The 18,104-nt window shown below is 37.8% G+C and overlaps 1 protein-coding gene across 1 annotated transcript in view; it reads left to right on the top strand.

The window, feature by feature from the left end:
• Window positions 1-18,104, top strand: part of LOC107314249 (leucine zipper protein 2-like) — a 103,511-nt gene that overhangs the window by 57,322 nt on the left and 28,085 nt on the right. The window contains exons 6-7 of the mRNA XM_015863321.2: window positions 15,331-15,393; window positions 17,149-17,211. Coding sequence (XP_015718807.1) covers window positions 15,331-15,393; window positions 17,149-17,211 — 126 coding nt within the window. The remainder of the gene's footprint in view (window positions 1-15,330; window positions 15,394-17,148; window positions 17,212-18,104) is intronic.

Here is an 18,104-nt window from a genome sequence, read left to right as displayed (position 1 = left end):
TAAATGCTTAAGGAGTTCTTTTTGTATATACCTCTCTGATATCCAGCCACACTGTGGTTCTCTGTTTTCAGGGAAGTACTTTGCCTACAGAATAGAGAGGATGCGTAAGTAGTTTGTGAGTCACTGAGTGAGCTATTTCTGGGTCTCTGCATTGGTGTTATTTGGGGTATCTGTGTGGGTAGTGCTTCTCAAAAAGCAAAAAGAAATAACACTGAAAACTGAACTTGGAGGTAAAGTAATGATTAAACTGAAAGTGTTGGTTTAGGTGGGAAAGAAAATACACCAGGCAAAACAAAGTTCCAGTTTTTAATGCCTTCGGTGATGTCTTTTCCATTCTAGCTCACCTGTGTCTTCTCTCCCTTCCTTACATCCTTCTTACTTATGATTTGACCAGTATACACATGTTCCCACAATTTCAGTAGTTGTTATTGGAGTTTTCAATCAGAACCTCGTATTTTGATCATAAAATTCATGAAAAGAATGATTTTGATGTTACGTTGTTTATCTGTGCCCTGCTTCCAATTACTGAATATGCTTTTAGTAAGCCTTTTTATTTTTTTGGATATGGTGTATATTTAATAGATATTTGTACATGATTTTTTGTTATGGGATTATCCCTAGATGTAAGTAAGAAAACAAAGAAAGACAAAGGAGCGGCCATGGTGTTTGGGAGAGGGGGGAGGGCAGAGATAAAACTCAATGGCAACGATCTGAGGAGGAACAGGAATTGACTACTTGTAACCAAATCAAACACAATGAGACCAGAGTACTCAAAGTAGGAGTCAAACCATGGCACTGCGAGGGCAGCATGTGTTTTTAAAGTCCTATATTCATAGAAATGGATAGAGCCGTAATGTAAATGGAATTCCTTCCACAGCTACTGTTGTCCGTCTTTCAAATATTGCATTTACCCTCTATTTGTATTGACAAATATTGAATGCAGCAATCTCAGACTCTCTTGCCACTGTAAAAAATAATTACCCATTTAGTTCTGTCCTTTCAGCATGTGCCCTACTGCTGTTCAGCTTGGCAGTTGGGAGATAGGAATAGACAACAGCTTTCCAGCTGAATGTTGCAGCTGTGGTGTAGCATATGAAGAGAGGACAGTGTACAGAAAAGGCAATTTTCAGGTTATTCAAGACTTTAACAACAAATATTGCCAACTAAAACAACAAAAATCTCTGGTGTGAAGGGAAAAAAGTGCTGTATGCTGTGCATAGTGACTGTGTCTACAATTCCTTTTTGTTAGAGGTCTCTAAATGCTTCCACCAATACCAGAAGCAACCTGCAAGGCTTCCAGCAGATGTACACATGTATATAATTTCCTTGAGATATATGAGTTATGATTTTCTCCCCCAGATTAATTAGTAGTATAATTAGCTATACAGGTGAGGTAGCAAAATGCTCTTTGGATCTACCACTTGAATGCTGTAGTTGCCTCACGTTAGACTTAAGTAAAATATATATGTATTTTAAAATGATGTTATTGAACAATTTTATTGCATGTGATTGGAGAAGATACAACTACAGTTTCTTGTATTATCTGTGGGCAAGTTCTTTTATTATATCTCTGTGTATGCCTAAATTAAAGTATACTCGTCTCTTTATGTAAACAATTTACAATAATTCAGTGTATTTATTACATGGGTACAATAGTTTATATCAGGCAGTATATTTCTTGGCTGTTTAAGCTGTGACAGAACTTTGAAGAACATGAATTACATAGAAGGCAAAAGTAGTACAGTCAATACTAAGTAAACCAGGAGTTGAAAATGAATTTGACTGTGGCTCCCAGTAATTTGTGTTCTTGCTGCTAAGAAGCATGGTTTCAAATAACTACCTTGTAAACAATACTTTTGTTCTATTCAGGTATAAATTGTGGTTATAGCTTTAGTGTCGAGTAAATCGTCCTAAAGCAGAATTTTCTTTAATCTTTCTGTGTTTAGCTGCACAAATAAAAGATAAAGTCAAGGCAGTATGAAGTCCCACCTGATCTACTGGGAATTTTATGCCCTGCAGGGTGAATTCAATTGAATTACATTGAATTATGGTGGAGGAAAAAAAAGAAGAACTCCTGTGGTAAAGTAGAAATAAAATTGTAAGGCTTTGAGTCTGCATCCTGAAACCATTCTGTAAAGGAGGATGTTGTAATTCTTCTCTCTTCATACTCTGTAGATAAAGCTAACTCTTAAGCTGTGAATTTTCTGAGTATAAAAGTCTGTTCCCATGCAGGTGGAAGGTGGGTTAAGCTTTTTTTCCTCTTTGCAGTGGTCCTACAATTCAGAAAAAGAAAAAAAATCACCTGCAAGAATCAGAGAATAAAGTGGAGGTGGCTCTTAGTTCAGTATCTGAGTGAGATGCATTTGTAGAGATATAATGTAGTAGCTGCAACTATATTGTATGTACATAATACATATGTTAGGCCAAGCTTTGTTTTCTGAAAGTTCTGTTTCTGGTCTTTAGACCCAGAAGTGAAGGATACATTTATTCAGTTGCTGGTGAAGGATAATCAGAATTTTAATGCCAATTAAGGCGTTATAATGGATCTGCTAAGTCTGGACCTTTCTTTACCAGAGACAGCCATATTTTCTGTTTCATTCTTTAAGTCTATGTTCAGGATTTAAGAAATCTGTCCCGTTCCTGGAGGTGTTGAAGGTGAGGTTGGATGGGACCCTTGGCAACCTGGTCTAGTACTAGGTATGAAAATCAGCAGCCTTGTCTTTGGCAGAGGGGTTGGAGCCTGATGATCCTTGAGGTTCTTTCCAACCCAAGCAATGCTTTGATTCTATGAATCTGACTCACAGCCATGAACTTCAAAACACTCAAGTGTAAATATTTAGGTAAAATATATCTTTCATCAATATGAAGATGAAAAATGAGATGTGCACCTATTATGGCTCTCTTTTCATCTTGTGCTTAGTCACGATGTCTTGGCTGCCTGCTTGGAATTTGTCCCATATTGTTTTTATGTTGTCTTTTAAATTAGCTGTAGCACTGAAAGTCATAGCAGTGTACTTTCCGTAACCTTGCTGAAGTCCTTCTGATGTCTTTACTTAGTTTGCCAAGTGCTCTTATTTCTGTTATCCTCCTTCATTAACTTTCCAAAATGTTTGCTTTCTTTATTTTTGTTGTGCCTGCCTAGCATCAGGACTGCATGACAGCATTTTTATCCCTGAAGCTTAGTCTTTTTTGTTTGTCATTTCTGGCAATATACTGTCTGCAGAGAAGAGAGTCATTTCCCATCTGCACCTTCATTTCATTTGTAGGAAAGGTATATCAGTAATTAGAGCTTCTGCTTATTGATAGTGCATAATATGATAGCGTTTAAGGTAAGCTTTTCTGAAGATCACATTGTTTAGGCCCTTGGGGTCAGGGAGATGCTGGGTTTGTCTGATATTCCATTTGATCTCACTGTTCAGCATGTATGACCAGCATATTTGACATTAAGGACTTGGTGACATTATTTCACTTATTTCAGGAAGGCAGCAACACATGAAGTATTAGCAAGTATCCTGATTAACAGAATTTAAAACAGCTGTATTCTGTTCTTTGCACAGACAGCCCTCAATGACATCTATTGCAGCTTCACCGGGCAATGTGGGCAGCACTGAATTCTAGTTAAAATCTTTGGCTCGAACTTGTGAAGAGAATTTTGTGAATCTTGGTATTATCCAGACCACTGCTTTCCTGCATTGGAAATCTCAAAGGCAAAGCAGCTCACAGCCAAACTCTAGAGAACTTTAAGCGTGGATGAAATTTCATAATCAATATAAAACTTTTCCTGAAGCAAGTGCAAATTTTGCAGAGCAGGAAAAAAAAAAAAAAAAAAAGAGATGTTTTGATCTAATTTATTCATGTTATGCAGACGAGTGGAAAAGTTGGCTTTTAGTGCGGTGATGTTAAAATCACTTTGTGGAAAGATCACTGAAAAGGAAGCAACAATGAATTTTTAAGTGCATGTGTGGCATTAAGATATGGTTGGGTTGTTTATTTAGAACGTTGCTTGATAAAGCTACACAGCACCTGGCATGCAATAATCCTGTCCTAGGATGAGGGTATTCAGAGGCTAAAAAGCTCTGACTACAGGATGAGTTAGCAGGAATATCACAGTTATGAATAGATTTCCATGAAAATCAGTAGGAAGTCAGAAAAAAAGCAAAATGGCAGAATAAACCTAAATGAATCAAGTGGTGGTATAATATACAGAAATTCCTTTGATTTAGAGGGAGAATCACAAAATCAAAGAGTTGCAGGGATTGGAAGGGACCTCAGGAGATCGTTAAGTCCAACCTCCTGCTGAAGCACAATAGGTTGCGCAGGTAAGCATTCAGACAGATCTTGAATATCCCATAGAAGGAGACTCCACAACCTCTCTGGGCAACCTGTTTCAGTCAACCTTAATGTAAAGAAGTTCTTCTGCATGTTGGTACAGAATTTCTTGTGTTCAAGTTTTAGGCCATTGCTCCTTGTCCTATAGCTACACACCACCAAGAAGAACCTGGCCTCCTCCCCCTTTCCTTTAGACAAAACATCATAAATATTTATCAGATCTCCAGGTGTAGGGTTTAGTGTGTGCATTTTCTTTATAATTGTGCTGTTGAATACAGATGAGCTTATTTGCTGAGTTTGAGGGAGCAGAAAGTGACTTTGAAAAACAATTTCTATTATTCAGTGGTTTAAATGAAACTGGACTGCTCTTGTTTTGCAGCTTTTAATCTTAATCAATATCAAGTTTAGTTGGAAAATTTCAACTTTTTAATGTGAGGTATTTTTAAACTGAGGTTTGATAGCTTGTGACATGATCAAGATTATAGTACTCTCCTGAGACTCGTTACACTCTGGTCTTAATTTGATCAAATGAAATGCAATATTTGGACTGATCATTCCAATTATATAGAGACGTTCAAAGAATGTGGAATAATAAAGATAACAAAGTACTTGATTGTAATTCAAGGTAGGACTATTCCAGAAAAAAAAAAAAAAAACACACCAAAAACTCCAAATAAAATTCCTCACTACCACAAAGGTGATAAAAGGCTGGAACGCCTCTCCTATGCAGATAGACTGAAGGAGGTTGGCTTGTTCCAGGCTGCAGGGAAACCTCATTGCAGCCTTCTGATTTTCAAAGGGAGGTGATAAATAAGGAGGGAAATAATCTCTTTACATGGGCAGATGGTGACAGGATAAAGGGGAATGGTTTTAAACCAAAGGAGGAAAGATTAAGATCTGTCATTGGGAAGTTTTTCACTGAGTGGGTGGTGAGGTGGTGGAACAGGCTGCCCAGAGAGGCTGTGGATGCCTTGGGGGTATTTAAGGACTGGTTTAGTGGGGCCCAGGGCAATATGATCTAGTACTTGATTTAGTGATGGGCAATTCTGCCTGAAGCAAAGGGGTTGGAACCTGATGATCCTCGAGATCTCTTCCAACCCAAGCCATTCTATGATTTGGTATTAATTTTAAGCATAATAATAATAATAATGAATTGCATTGGTTTCATTTAGATGCCATTTAAGTGTTGATCTTAAGCTTATATTTAACCATAATCTTAAAATAGTTTTCATTAAACTGCCACAAAATGGCTTTAGTGTATCCATTATAATAATTGCGCCCATTTATCATTTGCCTATAACATTTCCTATGCAATGTATCTTCAGCACTGCAGAATTCAATTCCAGTTTTTGTAAGTGCAAATGTTTTAAACAGCCAGTTGGCTGTTATTATTGGGTTATTTGCTGTAATTATTGGATTATTAGTGTTTTTAAATAATCTAGGCTTTTATTATGCCATGCGCGAAGTAACAAATGTGGAAATGCCCATTAAGCAAAAAGTATTTAAATCAAGTGATGCTAATGTTATTCTGTAAGATCATGTCTTCTCTTATCTCAGTATTCCTTTATGGGTAAGGATGTCTAAGTAGTGTTTTGTTTTATCAGATAAATACTTGAATACTTGAAAAAAAAAAGCCAAGAACAAATGAACACCAACAAAAGCCCTGTCTGATTATTGTGGTTCATCGGCCAACCTGCATAGTCCCTTAAAGTTGTTTGGTAGACACAGAGGAAAATGAATTTGATTACCTTTCTGAGGTAATTCCCCTATATTGTCTGTATTAAATCCAGTGCTTGCTATGCTGGAGATATCTCAATTGATCTGTGTTATAGAATCAGGAAGGAAAATATATTAGAGCAGGTTTTTTCCTGATTTCCCACTAGTATGATTAGTGTTATTAAGAATGTTCTCATGCTGTGCATTCATGCATTACAATTGTGAGCCTCAGTGTGTTTATTTTGGCCAATGCTAAGCACTTTGCATTTAAACGTTGAGTTTGATCGTACTGAACTTTGAGTATTAGGAGGAAAGATTGTGGAACTGGAGCTATCTGTTAAGTGTACCTCGTTGGTATTCTCTGCAGCCTTTCCTCCATTTATTTGATTTTAGGCTTCATGTTGCTCCTTTTAAGCATAATTTTGACAATACATTAGGATTAGCTCATTGAATTGGCTCTTCTGACTGTAGCTAGTTGAAAGAGGGTGACTGTTTTTCTGTCATTGCAAAAGGGAGAATAGTGTTTCTTGAGCTTTCTGCCATAGCAGCCAGCAAAAAGCAGACCTAGTCTGCTACCCTAAAAATGCAGATGTTTGCTCATGTGAAAAAGACATTGTACATCGTTCTGTCTTGATGCAGATTCACAGTGACTGTTGCCAACTCCTGTTTTTGTCATTTGGGAAAGTCTCCAAGTTATTTACATTTGAAAGAGCCAAATGTGTATGTGCAGTTTGTAGTATTTGAGTGGCACTGACTCCTCCTCATATTCTCTGCACAGTGTTCGTTGTCTGAAAAATCATCAGTTCAGTAGCACTTGGAGTGCTAAAGATTTCATGCTTAATGTGCTATAAAATAATGCCCAATTTTTATGGTGGTTTAAGCTCAATAAATGATGTAAAATTACTCTGTATCTTGAAATTAATGATTTATAATCATTAGATGTCCCACACTTGTTTCCACTGAAAAGTGTTTTATTTCCTTCTAGTCAATCTGGCCTTTTAAATAGAAATGGTTCTGCCATTATTAAAAGGAACGAAACAAAAACTTAGTTTTACCTTGACTTTTGGGGCTGTATTCTGCTATTGTCAGTGGTAGCTTACAGTCTGTATTTCTCAGCCTAGTTCATATTTCTGTATGTTTGATTACATACATTTTGTTTTGTTCAATTGGCTTTGAAATAGTGTTTTTTACACGGTAACACTTACAGGTGTGACAGCATGTTCCACGCTGTAATGGGATGTGCCATTGGTCTCTGCAACTTTGTGTGCAGGACCACATTATTTCTGGAGAGAATTCAAGATGACTTGCTTAAAGGCAAATTATTTTTACTGATTGGTAGGTGGTTGAGATTGAGAAGCATGTCTTATATAAAGCTTAAGCCTTTTGCTTTGTATAAATCTAACAAAGGTTTTAAAGCACATAAATGTATTGATTTAATGACTGATGAATAGGTAAGTGTAAATGCTTCTGTTGTTATCCTTTCTTAATTTATTTTAAATCTCAGGAAGTGGGCTTCATTTTGTTACGAATACCACCTACAAACACTGGCTTCAAACAAATATTATTAACAAACCACTAATCCAATCTGCAGCTCTACACCTCTTCTGCTTCCAGGCCTCAGCAGGGATGATTCAGCCAGCTCAAGTCCCTGCAGAACTTAGTGAAGTATGTGAACAATTAGATTCAATTTGATCAGCTGAGCGTTGCATCAGGCTCCCTAAAATACACATTCTGATTCTCTAACCTGATAAAGCTGTCATATCAGTGTTGGCTCAGAGTTGGATCTGTGTGCTGCAGCATGGATGGCAATGCCTCACTTGGCAGTTCCTCTTCATTGGACTCGTTCATGCTGCTGATTGCTTTGTGCCTTACTTTACCCTTTCTTTACTTCAATTCTACATCATGATTCTGCTGCTGGAATCCAAAAGCTCCAAAATGTAACAGCCACTCACTTAAGTAAAGCAAAGCTTGTGGCCAAACAAGCTTTGTCTAAGTACTATGGCTGATAATTAGGATTTATAACTATGGACAGTTTAACAGTGAGTATCCCCTATCTTTTCATGAACTGTTGGCATTCCCAGTAATGTGAATGGCATGATAAACCTGGTATGAATTGTTCTTAAATCACTAGACAAACTAATTACTGCCCCACACCTTTTGATCTTAGCTTTATTTGGTATTATGCATGCTTTTTCACCAAACACCCTGTTGTGGTGTACTTGATGTGGATAGCCAGTACTCGTTCTAGATAACCTAATGAAACCAAACCACAAAAAGCTTTCCCTCAACATCAAGACTACATCGTTGAAGAAGAGATGGGTATTAGTTGTAGGTGATTCCTCCCTACAGGGAACTGAACACCCAATATGCTGAACAGACCATCTTAGAGATGCTGTCTTCTTGGGTCCTCAGGTGAAGGATGACACCAGGAAACTAGCTAGCCTGTTAACGGCTGTCAAACCACAACCCCATACTACTTTTCCATTTAGGGAGAGATTAAACAGCTACATGTGGATCAGGGGCTATAAAAATACCTTAATCTATACAAACTGTCCTATGCCTACATTTTCATTAGAAACTGAGCTGTTTACTGATCTACTTTACACTGGTTACAGGGAGTACTGTTACCCTACTAATGCAACCTGGCCACTTAAAGGCTGGAGAGATCTCATGCTAACTGGAAGCTTAGGTACTGCTTATGTTGCACCTGATGTGTCTGATGGGTGGTTGCACCTCTGATGTTTTGAATGTACAAGAATGTGGAGAGTTGGACAAGGTTTCCCCACAGGAATGACAGAGTCATTGGTCCGTGGAAGTGTTGAAGAACACTGGAGATGTGACACTGAGGGGCACTGTTAGTGGGCATGGTTGGGTTAGGGCTGGACTTGATGATCTTGCAAAAACCACTTTGTATTCTTTAAGCGAGGATAGACCATTTCAGGACAGAGGCAAAGAAGTTATTTAACTAATGCATATTATCTAGGCTCTTGTATTGAGTGGGCACAGCATGATGGAAATGGTGTTTAATTTGTGAATCAATTCAGTAGAACTGCCCCAGGGTTATCTATTTCCCACTGAAAGATACTGTGGTGACTTCTCTAAAACAGATGCTTACCTTCAGTATTTTTAGATTCCACTTGCAGGCTGCTAGCTTTAAAAATTTAATATATTGGCTAAAAGTTCTGTAACAACAAGACTCAGGACAGAGCTGCTGCTGAGAATTCGTGAGACAGAGCCTATTAATATTAAAGCAAACCTGACTGATATGACTCCATGGAGAACACAGTACGTGCATTCCTTATTCATCTCCTGCCCTTCTCCTTTCGTATCTATGTCATTTATGTTTTAAGACAGGTGTTGACAATTCTGGGATGCAAATGTGCAAGGATCTAATATGTGCATAATGCAGCATTTCATCTCCTGCTGCTGGTACAGAAGGAAAAGGAAGGCTGTAGGGCTGAGTGTGACCACTGTGACCCTTCCCTCTTGCAATGAGAGTGAGCCTAGTTCTTTGGAAGTCAGAAATTGTATTTAGTTTATTTTTGTGGTCAGAATTCTCATTTTTGTCATCTTATCTTTATAGAGCTGTCAAAGGTTTTAGCTTCTTTTCACCCTTCTGTTCACAAATATCAACCTGATTTCCCATGGAGTATCCCTGAGGCACTCAGCCAACTTTACCAAAGGGAGAGATCAAAGAGTTGTCAGGGTTCTGCTGTAGATAATACTTCATGGCATAGGCAGTTACCCCTGGTTTCAGATAGACATTCTGTAAAATGTGTTCAGTGTTCACACTGTGTTCAATGTGCTGCTGTACTTTTAATTAGAACAGCTGACGGGTTCCTGGGCAGCCTGATCTAGACATTGGCAACCCTGCCCATGGCACAGGGATTGGAACTGGATGATCTTAGAGGTCCCATCCAACCCAAGCCACTCCATGAAATGGCCTATTCTTTCCCATAAGGAAAGTCCACCTGAAATGACTGGAAAGGTGTAATTGAAAACTATGTCAGGATTAAGGAAGGGTGAAGCAAGCTCTTAAGAATTAGAGAAATAACAGTGTACCATAAACTTCCTTTTGCAGGAAGGAATCTGTTTGAAGATATATGACCTTTGTGTGTTTGTGTGTGTATGTGTGTGTGTGTGTGTGTGTGTGTGTGTGTATGTGTACATGAAGGTGATCACAGAGGAGGATGAGATGTTTACTGGTCATGTTAATGATTCTAAAGTCCACCTGATGAAAGTAGGAATGGGATTACTTCCAAATATCTGTGTTCATGGAAATCTGAACTAGCATCACTGTCAAAGTGTTTTTAATTTTAAGGGTCAACAGGAAATGAGACTTATCTTAGATGATAGCTGGTAGCAAGCATTTAGAGTCATGCAATTGAAAATACAGGCTTTAAGGAGTGAATAAAACAAAACCTTTTATCTTCAAGTATAGTACAAGTAATAGTTTTAATACATTACTTAATAGTAGTTCTCCAGTTCTTGTCAATGAGTGATGACTAGGATTTGGTCTGCAGTTGGTTATTCAGGCAATTCAGTGATGCAAGTACTAGTATCACTGAAAATGGCAACTGAACCTTCCTATGAGGCTATTAAGTGATTATTTTAACTTCAGGTGATGAATGATATGCTCTTTACAGACATAAATGCCACTTAAACCATTACTTCTCATGGGAATACGCTTTTTTTCTAGTAGCTTGAAGTTTGTGTGGAAACATGAAAACATTCAAATATGTACTGTCCCACTATGTTCCCAAGTGCTTCCAGATGCCACAGTGATGATGCAGAGCTATGGTTGTAGTCACGACTCTGCATCCTGGCTGTGGTTGTGGTTATGGCTAAGAGTTCTGCAGAAAACCTTCATACTACTATATTAGTGCAAAACAAATACATTAAGAGAGAAACTCGAAGGTGATGCGCGCCTTCAAAGTTCACCAAAGTCAAAACTGGAGTAGCAACAGTGTGCATAGAAGCAGTTGCCTAAAATTATTGGTGTTACCTGGTGAATGTTAGAGAGCTGGTAAAGTGCAGATAGAAGGCAGTGGATTTGCATTTCAGTTTTGCAGTGGTATACATATGCAATGGTATTATAGGGAGCACAAGAGCAGGAAATGTGCTTCAGATATGAGGAATTGCTTATGTGGTAGAGGACATGTTTTCCTAAGGCTGGACACAACACTTATTGACTACTCAAACCTTTGCTCCTGTCACTAGGAGGATGATTGGTGACTGTAATTGTCCCACATGCTTGGGGAATTATAGGAACAGCATGCTTCTAAGCAGTTCTACTTGGTCCCACACCACCCAACACAAAACTCCTTGATAAAGCTCAGATAGGCTTTTTTCATAGGTTGCTTTTTACATCCTTGAGTGGAAATTCTAGAGGAAAAAAGTAAATGTAGAACGGTGGCGTATAAGGTCATATCTGAAAATCCTCAGACAGTAGAGTGCGGGAAACTCAATTTATCTGTCTTAGAAAGATGAAGAGCTGAGTCAACCCTGCTGGGATTAAAGCTCTCACATTGTTTCATGCTATATAAAACACTTTTTCATCACCTTGAAATGTAAAGCTAATATCCAAAGCAAAAATGGGTACCAGTACATTTTTAAGTCAAGATATTTAATTTTGGTCAGATGCTGCCTTCTGATTTTCCCTCTGAAGGGCTCAGTGAGCAGCTTTTGTTTAACGGGAAATGGAAAGCAGTTTTCATCTTGGCAATTGGCCCTGGCTATCTCACTGAATACAGCCCAGGGTTTTTTTTGTTTTTTTTTGCTGGAGTGGTTTTGTTGTTACTTTTGTCAATGGCTTTTTATAGGATGTCCATAATAGAAAAATGCTGCAAGGAGGAAGAATGTTGGCAAGCAGGAGCTTAGCATGGTTTGATCTGTGTGATTGTCATGGAGTTATCTCTACGTATATCTGTGTCCATGACAGGAGGACAGCAGGCCCACTGGTCTGAAAAGAGGAGGGGTTGTCAACAGTTTATGGGCTGTTTCAGCCCAGTTTTGTGAGTAATAGGGCAGGAGATCCATGTACCCATGCCCTGGGAAAACAGGAAGGGCAGGGATATGGGAGATGGGCCTAAAAACAGAACAGCGGCATATCATTATCTTAGGAGGAAAGTTAATTTACTGAATATATTGGAATTCAGGATAAAACAATAGAATACGGTGTAACTGGAACTTAAACTAATAAATAAAATGAGAGAGAGGCTGAAACTGTAGATCCTGATGCTATTTCAAAGAGGTAACACAGATGTTACAGATCAGGAAAGATCAATAGTAGAATATTAAGCCACTCCTCTGTATGGCCAGAGGTGAAGATAGCTTGTCTTTCAAGGAAAGACATCTGAAGATCTGTGTACTTTCCATAGGTAGTATAACTTTATCCTTCTGTAGATCAACTATAGCTTATACCAGATAATACTCAAACATGTACAGACTTAATATGATGATAAATCCCTTCAAAATGGATGCAGGTGTGTGATTTGTCAGGTATAACAATGCCTATAAATGGCAGTGCTTGTCTCATGAGGTACTTACTATTTGTGTTCAATAAGGAGAATATATTGTGAAAAACACAATATAAACTGTATGATGATTTTAAAAATATGAGTTGGCAGAAAAGGAAGGAATAAATATTGCCACTGCAAAAGTGTTTCTTCTGAGTGCTTAGTTTGTGCTTTGCTGTTTAAATCTCTGAAGTCTTCTAACAGGATGATGGAAATCAAAAAAGAAACATGGTACCAAAAGAAACCTTATCACACTTTTCAGCCATTATGCATTGATATCGTACGGTTAAGTTGATGAAGAGAGATAAAGAGACCTGCATGTTAATGATGTGCAAGGTAGTAATATCCTCAGGAATGAAAAGACTGTTTGCATCTTGCTTTAAATAATTTCCTAAGGATTCTTAGATGTGAATATTGTTCTATTTTTCCTTCAGAGGGGTGATGTGCTGAGTCTATATTGGTAGGGTTTGCTGCTTTAGTGAAAATATACACGTCTCTTCAGGTGTTCAATCACTGTTTTGCTTCACTGCTGATGTTTTATTGAGGAGGATAAAAGAGAGAAATGAAGGAGTTATTTTCAGACGTTTGGAATAGAGATATGTGGTTTAGTGATGGGACTGGGTAGGTTGATGGTTGGACTTGATGATATTGTGTGCCCCGGTGGCACAAGTGGTAGGAATGCCGCGTTGCAACACCGGAGGCCCTGGGTTCGAATCCCCCCTGTGGCACAAGTGGTAGAAGTGCCACTCTGCTACACAGAGACTCGAATCCCGGGGGCTTGGACTCGATGATCTCTAAGGTCCCTTCCAATCTGCACAAGACTATGATACTATGATGATGATACTGATGGACTTTTCCAACCCAACTGACTGATCCTTTATGCCCCTCTACTCAGAGAGAAAGGTTATATTTTTCCTAGCAGTTCCAAAAGCACGGTGTCAAAGTAGGTGTTCCTACAGCTTTTTCTATCTGCTTTCACATCAGTCACCTGGTGGGGATTTTCAGGCAACCTAACAATAGGCTTACTCGCTATGTTCATAAAAAGATGTTGGCTTTCATTAAGCCTGATGTCACGTTTTGAAACTAACATCAGTGCGTAAACAAAATATCTGAATGTGACATCAGTATGAGTGGAGAAGAAAAGGTGTGCACAGAGACTGACAAATCTACCCAAGAATAAGACAGAAAACTGTCTTACACGGTTCTACCAGTTCTTGTGCTTATATACATCCAACCGCATGGGAAGAAACAACAGGCAGCAGGTTTCTGCAGCTGGATTTAGGGATGCACTGAAACTGCTGGTGCAAATTTAGTGAAAAATTAAATACCACCATTACTTGGCTTAATGATATGATTGACTGCAAACACTACGGTGAACAGTTTGGGCTGTAAGCTTTTCAAGTTGTTTAAATACATTAAGCTACTGGCTTAGTTGGAATATAGTGGTATTCTTTCTGTAAATCTAAAAGCTCATGTCTAATTAAAATCATTACTGTATATCATTTTAAGAGAGGCTGTTAAGAACTTCTTTAATTCACTTAATTCATTCTTTAAATATATCCATTTTTAAACTTGAAATGTCAAAGGCCTTTTCCATTAAAGTACTTGAAAATAAATGTTTGAAACTTAACTTCTGCCTGCTTTCTAGTAGCCCTAGTTTTTGCTTTCTTGTCAACAGACCAGTTATTGGAACAGGATTGATCACAGAATCATAGAATTGCTCAGGTTGGAAAAGACCTACAAGATCATCAAGTCCAAACACGACCTAACCATACTAGCCTAATTCTAACAGCCCTCTGCTAAATCCTTTCCCTGAGCGCCACATCCAGGGATGGTGTCTCAACCACCCCCCTGGAAAGCCTATTCCAGTGTTTAACTACCCTTTCTGTGATGAGTATCCTGATATCCAACCTGAACTTACCTTGGCACAACTCAAGGCCGTTTCCCCTTGTCCTGTCACCTGTCATCAGTAAAGTTCTAAAGATCTTTTTGGCTTACTTTTTATCACCTTCTATCTGCTTCTTTTGGTGCAATAGTGCAATAAGGTGCTCATCTGGAGCTACCCTATCATTTCCTAAGAAAACATGTTGAAACTTGAGAACATCTGAACTGAATAGACCTGAATTTGAATGGATATTCTGAGTTGAATCACCATTTTTATCTAATGGCAGCATGTTCATTCATGCTGTCAAGGATTATGTTTATATATACTTTTTCTCCAGAAAATAAGAAGAAAAATACTGGAAACTTCTACATGAATAAGAACCCCAAGAGGTCACAATACAGCTAGCTGGCCTTTAAAAGTACTATTTTAAGTTGTGAATTTTAATGGCAAGTAGTCCCCATGCATTTCATCACTTTGGCTGAGTGTTGACATCCTTGACCTTCATACTCAATTGTTACAGTGATTTACTCAAAGTGATATTGAGCCATGCTCCTGACAACAGGTGAAGATTAAGGGTTCTTTTTTTCTTACCTTTTTAGCTAAGTACATCCAGTCTAAATTGTTTGTGGCTTGGAAGTTTTCTATGTGATTTCCGCTTCCTGAAAAAGCCTGTTTTAATGCAAAGTTGTAGGCTTTCAGAACTTTTTAAGAGAGGATATCGTGCTATGATGCAGCTACTGTATCTTTTTATTTGTGTCATTTCCAATGACTTGAAGGTGTTGTCCATGTATAATATAAAACTGGTGTAATAACATAGATAAAGCATTCAAATTAACCCTTTAAGATGTCACTAAATCTCTGTAATACAATTTCTTTCCTCAGAACAAAAGCCTCAAAAACAAGCTCCTGTCAGGAAACAAGCTTTGTGGTATTCACGCAGAAGAGGTAAGAAAGGTTTCTCTCTATTTCAAAGTCAGTGTACCCAAAAGAATCTCATGTCAGTCCTTTGCAATGAGATTCTGCCATAGATTACATATTATACATGCATGATCATGGAATCATTAAGGTTGGAAAAGATCTCTGAAATCATCAAGTGCAAGCATCAACCCATCTCCACCATTCTGTTTATAAAGCACTCCTTCATAGTCATTTCTGTGACTATACTAAGGGAAATTCAAATATGCTAACAAGCTGCAGACTCAAGTTTTAGACTAATAAAGTTTGGGAATGGTTATTTCACATATTTGGAGCTCTTTATGTATACATTTTGCTCTATAATGTCTGTTAAGCTGATTTTATTTCCCTGGTCTTCACGCCTAGAATAAGAGGAATCACTAAATGCCTTTTGGAAGTAATTCATAGGAACACAAAATATTTATTACTATTGATCCTTATGTCATTTTATTATTTCAAGGGAAGCATCATATTAGAAAATATCTTCTCTACAGAAACACTAGCAAAGATAGTTGATGATAAAAAAAAATGCTGTTTTCTGTTTTCCCTAAATACCCAAATAACTGTATTCATGGGAGCAAGCCCCTTAGCTATTTACCTTTCTGTGACAGTGGTTATTTCTACATATGATTCTTACTTATTCTTTTATGTGACTTAAGTCCTGGATTTCATCTGCAGAAGTAACTTCTGTGAAGGCCATTTCATGTTGCCAGAACTGAATAGAAGCAAAAAACTTATTTACTAAAATTGTCATAGTTAAGATGGGCCACATTTTCTTCAGAGACTTTACTTTGGTACCTAGACAGCTAAACTTATGAGGTCCAAGCAGTGATTTCCACTGGTATTGGCTAGTTAGCCCAGATGAACGTCTGCAATCATTGCTTCAGATATATCCTCAACAGTCAGCAACAGTGCATATTTTTTTCTAGCTTTTCAGAATCTGTTGCCTTCCTCTGTCATCACTGTTGTTTTCAAACATGCGAGGGTATTTGAGTACAAGTATAAATTCTCTCCCTGCTTACTACTAAAAGAATTGGCAACATTCAACACAGCTTGCTATTTACACTTCCTATTTGAATTTGTTTTTCCTAGTTGCATTAACATGTCGAATGTTAGGTAATTAACTTTTAGATATTTTCACATATGATTTATTATTTACGGCATGTCTTTAAGAGTAATGGTGAAGTCTAAAATTAAATGGAAATTTCTTGTTGCACAACAACCATTGCTGTCAGAGGATTTCAGGAAACCAAACCTTAGCTCACCAGTATTCAACACAACAGATTGCAAGTGTATTTTAAACCTTAAAATTTTTAGGCTTGATGAATCATCCTGACAAATTTATGGATCTAAAGTTGGATAGCGCCATTAGAATAAGCAAAAATGCTACTACAGGACCATCTATTTATTTATTTATTGTCATTTTGCCAGAGTTAGGTGGTAGAGGCTAGAGAAATGCAGTGTATTTGCTGCTCTTTAACTAGGTTCAAGCATTTATAACTACGTGAAATCAGTATTCTTTTAATAATGGGATCAAACTTTATTGATGGCTAGAATTGCCTAACAGGAAGCTCGTGCTTCATTCCTCTCTTGCAAAGTGCGTGCAGATAGTTTCATTCTGCTCTGAAGATTGTTTTGAAGGTGATGCCTCCAGTTACGCTTTCATGTCCTCAGAACTTGCCATCTTAAAAATAAATATTTGAGAGAAAAAGCCAAACCCACTGATTGTATTATCCTCACTTTCAGTCAAAAAAGATCCAAGCCCAGCTGAAAGAACTTCGTTATGGCAAAAAAGATTTGATTTTCAAGGTGAGTTTTCTTTCAACATAGCTTAGCTAAGCTACTGGAGTTGCTGTAATGTTGAAGTCATCTGTGAGCATAACTGCATTTATTGCTATATTTTTAAGGAATCATTTACTTCTCTTTATACTGAGAAGAGCTGAAAACACCAAAGACAAGAATAATACCAGAATGTAATTTCAGAAATGCTGTTTTCTGTAGTGTTGGTTTGTGGTTTTTAAAATTTGCTCTTTTTTAATTTAAATTGCTTTCTGGATCGAAGAAGAAAAGTTTCAAAGCCTAAATTTGTGTGCAGTATATTTCAAAATATACAGTAGTGTAAAATAGTTTATGTGTATCTGTTTGTGTGCTGAGATAAAGCAACATTCTAGTTCCTTGCCAGGAACCAAAATATATTGCCCTATTCCATAGATTCTGTGATGCATTTTATACTACACAGGCTGATCTTGGCTGCTAATTGAGTAGTGCTTTCATTTCCTGCATAAATGATGGGGCTAAGTAGTTATCCTCCAAGTGCTTAGAGCTAGATTTACTTAAAAGGTAGCTAAATTCAGTGTGAGGCCCGTATTTCTTCTGAAAGGCATAGGATAGACTATTAGAGCCACTAGCTATAAAATGTCCCTCGGGTTAGTCAGGGGGAGCTCTGCTCTAAATGCTCTTTCTTGCAATATGGAGAAAATGATTACATTTGCCTTTTGGGGAGACAGTGAGCTGAGGGAGTTAAAAACTCTTTGAGAACTTAAGATAAATATTGTTAGTGAACTGGGGAAGGGATTCTGAAGTTCCATCTCCTGAGAAGTTCATATGCAAATAGCTGAAATATCTCTTCTCTCTTCAGTTCATTCTGTTAACTGTTGTCAATGAGACTTCTGGTCAGAGCTTTGGGGAGTAAGTGGGAAAGG

This window comes from Coturnix japonica, chromosome 5 (genome assembly GCF_001577835.2).
Source record: "Coturnix japonica isolate 7356 chromosome 5, Coturnix japonica 2.1, whole genome shotgun sequence".
Lineage (NCBI taxonomy): Eukaryota > Metazoa > Chordata > Aves > Galliformes > Phasianidae > Coturnix > Coturnix japonica.
This window is presented reverse-complemented; position numbering and strand designations above follow the sequence as displayed.